Genomic DNA, 7,104 nt, shown 5'->3' with positions numbered 1-7,104 from the left:
GTGAGATGTGGTTAGCTCATGACGGCCTGGTTTGGCTGTTACTGTGTAGGCAGCGGGGAGCTATTACAGAGCTATTACAGAGAGGTGAGCAGAGAGGTGACAGAAGCATAACTTTGGACGATTCATCAGTCCATTTTAGGTAGGATGATTCAGGGAGAGGAGATTAGAGATCCTAGACTGAGTTGGTTGGAAGCACATGGAAGTGACACTGGGGGTGTCTAGCTGTCGACCAATAGACCAGTTCCCTCAGGATGTCAGAGCTTGAACCTTAAGGTGGTGTCATGGCCCAGGTTCCCATTTCTGTTGGCCCAGTCAGTTGATTGTGAGTCAGTCAGTCAGCAGTATCTGGCCTCAAGGACTGACCAAGCCGTGGTCATGTAGTCAAACTGGACAGCTGACTTGATACCAGAAACGCAGGGGGCCTTCTCCCTGCACACACAGGCTTTTTCTGCCCTCCAGAACTCCCTTTGAGTTCATAAGTGCTTCTGAAATGTTCTTTATGTCCATGTTGAAAAGCTTTCTCTGGGTTATATCATTTCTATAGACGGTTGCTCTCTCCCTTTACATTTAACTTGCGTTTCTCAGAGTTCCCTCAACTTCCCAGGGGGCAACTTGGGGGAGTTGTTTATCCCCTCATGCCCAGTGGGTGAAGACCATGAGGCTGGAGATGGGAAAGAAGTGAGAGAGAGTGAGGAAGGAGATTAAACAGACCTGGGTACCTTGCTGTGGGGCAGAGGGAGAGGGAAAGCCTCCCAGGGATCTTGATTCCAAGGCTGCCAGTGCCTGGGTGTCTGGGAAAATACAGTGTAATCTCTTCCATGTGCAGAACAAATAAAAGTCCCGCGCCTTTTGTCTAGCCTTGAGGTGGCTTGTCAGGAGAGTTCCCTGGATCCCCATCACTTTAACTCAACACAGAGTTTCGTCTTTAGTATATCAGAGCAGAGATTTCCTCAGACACTAAAGGCAGCTGCTGAAGAGGGTTCCCAGGAACTAACAGAAGTTAGGCGCATCTCCCCTACTGCCCCTCAGCACTTTCTTCACACTCAGGACGTCAGGGGCCCATCTGACTTGCATCTGGTTTGGACTACATGGTCAGGGCAGGAGAACTGTGCTCACCTTTGCTGGGACTGGAGTCGGCTGGGTTGAACTTTGTCCTTGGTGGGAGTGTCCTGATTCATTTCCTTGGGCCCCCTTCCTGTCTCTTCCTGGTCATTTGTACACTTTCTCATGACCTAAATCTGATCTAAGGAAAGACCCAGCACAAGAGAATCAGACAGGAAGGACCTCAGGGACCAGCCGATGTGGTCAACCCTTCATCACACAGGGAACCAAATCCAGCGAGGGAAGTGGTTCTCAAGGCCATCAGCCAGGTAGTGGCTGCCAGAAACCTGTCTGCTGTCCTAAATCCTGGTCCAGGGCTCTTCTCTACAAAGAGGAGTCCGAAAAGGGTAAATCCAGACCACAGGTATATTTCCATTGGAAGGTCTGGTGTTCGGGAGTCATTTATATACACACTTGGCCTGCTAAGGATCTGCCACCGAGTGTGAGCTTGCTTCTAGTGGCACAGACAAGTGACTTCTCTGAGCCGTAAACTTCTAAGAAAAGCTCACCCTCCACCACCCTCCCCAAAGCTATTTGAGGGGTAAACATGGTTTCTCCAGATTCATATTCTTGATTCCAAACACTCTATTGAAAAGAGCTTTGAACTGGAGATTAAGAGCCTGTGTTACCATTCCAGCTCAGCTCATTTTGAGGTAGTCAGACTTTACCCTCTAGCCCTCTGTTTTCTTCGTCCCTAAAATGGGTAGAGGGTCCTCTGAGTTGAGATCTCGGGCCTGCTCAGAATCACCCTCACCAATTCGGGCACCCAAGGCGGGCGCCTCTAGCGCTAGGGGGCGCTAGGGCCGCCACAGAGCCCGAGGCAAGGGGGCGGGGCCTGGCCTCCGCTGGGCGGGGCGTCGGCGGGCGGGCCCCCGTGCCAGGTGCGGGTTTGGTCCTCCCCGGGCGCCGTAGGCGGCGTAACCCGCTCGCGCCCGGGGCTGAGGTCCTCCCGCGCCTGAGGCGGCGGCGGGAGCTTCGCGGAGCTGGTGTGGCAGCGGTCTCTTCCTCCTCATCTCCGCGCCTCCGGGACCATGGCGGCGCCGGCGGGTAAGAAAGGGCCGCGCCGTCCTGTTCTGGGCTCGGAGCGCCTGAGGGGAGCTGGCGACCTCTCGGGGGTTTCTGTGTGGTCCCCGCTCCTCAGAGGGGTAGTTTGGTGAGTGAGCTCAGCGCTCCCCGAAGACTCGGAGGTTGTGGGGGGCGGGGAAGAGAGCTCGCGAGAAGCGGGGGGCTAGCGGAGAGGGTCGGTTTCCCGCGAGCTGAGGTCCCTGAGCGGGGGAATGCCGGGGAGCATCTTTTTCTGTGGCCCTGGCGGCTGCAAGTCCCTAAATTAAAACTGTGGAAGCTGAGGAGCCCGGGTTTCCTTGCAGTGAGGGGTTTGAGAGAACACGGAGAGTACGGGAACCTCAGAGTTTGGGCCAGGAGGGAATGGAGAGTTGCCCCGGGTAATGGGTTTTCTGTGGAAAATTGCGGAGAGTATGGCTTTCCCCGTGGGATCCAAGTTCTCTGGCGGGTATGTTGCAGTCGGTCTCGGGGGGTTGGGGTTCTTTGCAGGAAGTAAGCAGTGTGGGCTCCTTGGGGGTTTAGGCAGCGATTGAGGGTAGGGAGAGAGTGCATCTTTCTGGGGCAAGTAGGCTCCCCCCCCCCCCGCCCCCCGTGAGGGCCCCTCTGAGAGCAGAGAGGAATGTGGGCCAACACCTCCTAAAAGGAAGTATCCAAGGGTGAAGGGTAGCTTCAGGGTTAGGTTGGTGAGGCCTGCAGTCCCCTCCCCATCACCTCACACCACCGTGCAGCTTCCTGCCCTCCTTGTCGGTCCCCCAGCACCAGGACCTTACTGTTTCCCAGCCACCTGTGTGGGTGGCCCAGCCTCTAGGTCGACCAGGGTCAGCATCCAGAAGCTTTCTAGAGCTGGCAGGAGGGAATAGTGGAGGAGGGAGACTGTCCTGGATATCTGCCCCCGCTTCCTGGCTTTCAGCCTGTGGACAGTCACTTCCTCCATCCTGAATACAAGGAGCAGGCCACCAATGGGTCACTTCCTCACCATGGGAGCATGGCATTTTCTCCTTATTCTTGATAATAGGCTTACTGGAGAAAGAGGGCTAGGGGTAGACATGCTGCCTGTCCCTTCCTGTTTTACTTTTTTTTTTTTTTTTAGCTTTCAGAGTTTCTTTATCTCAAATGATTTCTAATTTTTTTTTTCTAACCTCTAGGTAATGTCAGTTCCCTGTCTTGAACCTTGATTCTCAGAAACTTGGGAAAGATCTTATAGTGCAGTAATGTTTATTGGCTCTTTCTCTGAAGGAACCGAAAAGCTGTCTGGAGGTATTAGTGCCTCTGGATGCATTAGTTTGTACATTCTTCCATAAAAATATTTATTGGATACTTCTGGACCACGCACTTAGCCAAGTGCTGAGAAATATAAAGATAAACAAAACAGACACAGTTCTTACCTTTGTGGTGCTTACACTCCTAGAGATGAACAGTAAATAAATGAGGTGACAATTGAGATAAATGCCATAATAACTGAGGTGAGCAATTGAGATAATTGCAGTAAGATTGCACCAGGGGCAAGGGGAGTGGATAGGGAATACATTCCTTTAAAAAGCAAGTTTATACTGAGCCCTGAAGATAAGTAGAAGTTAGTCCAGCTAAGAAAGGGCAAAGAACTTTCCACGCAGAGGGAACATAAAAAGGCCCCGAGGCAGGAAGGCATGTGGTGCCTTTGAAGAGCTATGAGAAGGTCAATATGGCTGTTTTATGGAAGAGGAGACTAAGGTTCAGAAATTGCTTATTCAAGTTTCCAAAGCCAAGTAAATGGCAGTGGTCAGAATTCATATTTTCCAGCTTCAAATTTGGTGCATCATCCTCTCTATATCACAAACACTAGAATGAAGTTGCCCATGGAGTCAGAGAAGGAAGTGGGACTTAAACTTTTACTTGTTATGTCTGAACTGTGTTCCAAGACAACTCAGATTCCTGTGTAACAGGAGAATCAGCAACAAAGAAATCAAATATTTGCTAAGTACCTGTGATGTCTAAGGCACTGAGCTGGGTCCAAGTGTTAACAGATGCTAGAGATAATGCAACCCTCCTCATTTTACATGTAAAGAAACTGAGACCCAGGGAGAAAGATGGATTTGTCTAGGGTCACTCAACTAGTGGTAGATCCAGGACTAACCTTTGACCTGTCCAGTGCTCTTTCCAATAGCCCAAAGTCCTTGAGGTGTACAGGGTCTGGCACACAGTAGACCCTTAGTAAATATTTGTGGAAATGAATAATATGTGGTTTGTGCCTTTGAGAAATTCACTATTTAGAGTAATTAAGGAAAAAATAAACAAATCAAGGCAAGCTATTATGAGTCCTGTAGGTGATAACATTTTGTGTGTGTGTATTAGTCACTCAGTCATGTCCAACTCTTTGTGACCCCATGGACTGTAGCCTTCTAGGCTCCTCTGTCCATGGGATTTCCCAGCAAGAATACTGGAGTGAGTAGCCATTCCCTTCTCCAGGGGATCTTTCTGACCCAGAGATGGAACCTGCATCTCCTACATTGGAGGCAGATTCTTTTATCATCTGAGCCACCAGGGAAGCTTTCAAGTGATAACACTAGGGAATTTCAAAGGTGAAGGAGAACTTTATTCATTCATTCATCCCACAAATTTATATTAAATTCCTATTGTATACCAAACACTTCTAGGCCTGGGGGATTCAGCACAGAGCAAGATAGATCAAATCCCTTCCCTTGTGAAGTGTGTGTTCTGGTGGTGAGAGATAGACACTAAGTAAATATATGAATATCATATGTCAGGGGTAAATGCTCTGAAGAGAAATGAAGTATGATGAGGGCATAGGTGCAATGGGAGGTCACGGGAACCCCTGTGGTTAATGCCATCTGAGCAGAGAAATGAAGCGTATCTGGGGGAAGAAGATTTTAGACAGGGAATACAAGAAAATGAGCAAAGACCCTGAGCCAGGTATGTGCTTGGCGTGTTTGAAGAACAGCACGGTGTCCAGAGTGGCTACCGGATTTGTTCGGGGAATACTTGAGGGTAAGATTTGAGAAATCTTAGGTAGGTTAAAGAAAGGGGGATGGAATTTAGCGGGTTGATATCCTGGTAAGGGAGAAACTGTGGGAGTACAATTGCAAAGGCTGGTGAGTTTCAAGATCTTCACAAGGGGTGGTGACTTGATATGTACGGTGGAGACAAAGATTGGAAGGTGTGGGAGCCGTAGGAAGTGGAATGTAAGGCTGAGAAGGTGCGTGAAGCTAGACTGTGGAGGGTTTAATGCCAGGCTTGTAGAATTTTCTGGTCTGCAGTAGAGACTGTAGGTTTTGTGGCATGATGTGGGTATTTTATGTTTAGACTATCAATCTGTTTCTGGTGGGCACGATGGATTGGACAAGGGTGAGGAAGAGCACCAGTCTGGATTAGGGTACTTTGGGCCCTGAGCTGAGCTTGTTCGTGATAGGAATGGGGAAGGAGGCACCAACCAGAGGAAATGCCTTTTGTCATGGTCAGGGCAGGGTGATACGAATGGCCCTGGATATGGGATGGAGGGAGCAAGGTAGGGTCTAAGAAGACCACAAGGTTTTAAAGCTGAATAGAAACCCATCATAGAATAGAAACCCAACTGTTAGGCTTTCCACATTCCTGGTGGGTTTTCTGCCTTTTCTGGAGGCTGGGCTGGTTTCTAGTCCAGGGCTGGCTTCTGATGAGTGCAAACTGAGGCAAGGAGCTCAGGCTCAGGCATACTAGGGAGGGGTGGGATCCACCCCCAGGTATCACTTTGGTGTTTCAGTGAGAGCACGGGGAACTGGACAAGTCTCTTACAAGTCTGTTCTTTCCCATTTTTGACCTTTCTTTATACAGTAGCAAGAATTAGACTCTGTTACCTATTCATTCACATCCAACAGTAGCTAAACATGAAACCATTGCTTGATTCTATTAAAATAAACCTTGAACATCCAACCTGGATTCTGTTTGGTCAGATCTTTCTAGCCATGATTTATTTTTCCAGGAAAGAAAGTCTAGAATGTAGTTAAAGACACAGACTTTGGAGCTAGCAAACCTTGTGGTCTAATTCCAGCTCTAACACTTGCTAATGGACCATTTCCGTTTCTTTTTCAGTAAAATAGAAACAATACTAGTCCTTATTTCATAGAATCCTTATTTTTGATTTTTAGTTTTTAGTGACTCAAGTCGTGTCCAACTCTTTGAGACCCCATGGACTATATCCCGCCACACTCCTCTGTCCGTGGAATTCTCCAGGCAAGAATACTGGAGTGGGTTGCCATTTCCTCCTCCAGGGGATTTTTCCAACCATGTTCGTTTAGTTCTTGCTTGCATAGTGCTTAGAACACTGCCTGACACATAATAAGGACTCAAAGTAGTTCTTCCCTGCCATTGACAATGGGTTGAGAATGACCATCCAAGAGTGTGTGATTGGTTAACCAGATTCACCAATTTGTAGCCCTTCCCACAGATCAGAAAATGCCCACTCATTCACAGCTAAGTAAACTTGTTGGAAGTGAGAACCTGAGTGCCCCAAAGCTGCAGGAATCACCTGTCTAGTTTGTGTCTCTACCAAATATCTTACTTCTCTACCAAGCTTGCCCTGCCCCCAGCACCTGGTTTGTCCCTCTTTGAGGTATGTTATTTTTGTACATATCCTTGCCCCTTACACTCATGAAGGGCCCCAGAAGTTTGTGGCCTACTTTATGTCTTGCATGTGGGCACATAGAAAACATTTGCTGAATTTGTTTTGAAAACCTCACCTTCAGATTTTAGAGGCCAGTGGTTTTTTTGTTGTTGTTTTTTGTTTTTGGCTTCATGGCATACAGGATCTTGGTTCTCCCACCAGGAATTGAACCTGTGTCCCCTGCAGTGGAAATGCGGAGTCTTAACCACTGGACCGCCAGGGAAGTCCTGAGGCTAGTGTGTTTAATAGCTCAAACTTTTCCCGAGCCAACTGCCTAGGTATGCAGGAAAGAAGGAAGGAAAGCT

At 48.6% G+C, this 7,104-nt stretch overlaps 1 protein-coding gene across 1 annotated transcript in view; it reads left to right on the top strand.

Moving 5' to 3' along the window:
* The first annotated feature begins 1,995 nt into the window (after positions 1 to 1,995).
* The window catches only part of LIMK2 (LIM domain kinase 2), a 52,858-nt gene continuing 47,749 nt past the window's right edge, over positions 1,996 to 7,104 (top strand). Inside the window, exon 1 of the mRNA XM_043436092.1 lies at positions 1,996 to 2,148. Coding sequence (XP_043292027.1) covers positions 2,133 to 2,148 — 16 coding nt within the window. The 5' untranslated portion in view covers positions 1,996 to 2,132. The remainder of the gene's footprint in view (positions 2,149 to 7,104) is intronic.

This window comes from Cervus canadensis, chromosome 1 (assembly GCF_019320065.1).
Source record: "Cervus canadensis isolate Bull #8, Minnesota chromosome 1, ASM1932006v1, whole genome shotgun sequence".
Classification (NCBI taxonomy): domain Eukaryota; kingdom Metazoa; phylum Chordata; class Mammalia; order Artiodactyla; family Cervidae; genus Cervus; species Cervus canadensis.
This window is presented reverse-complemented; position numbering and strand designations above follow the sequence as displayed.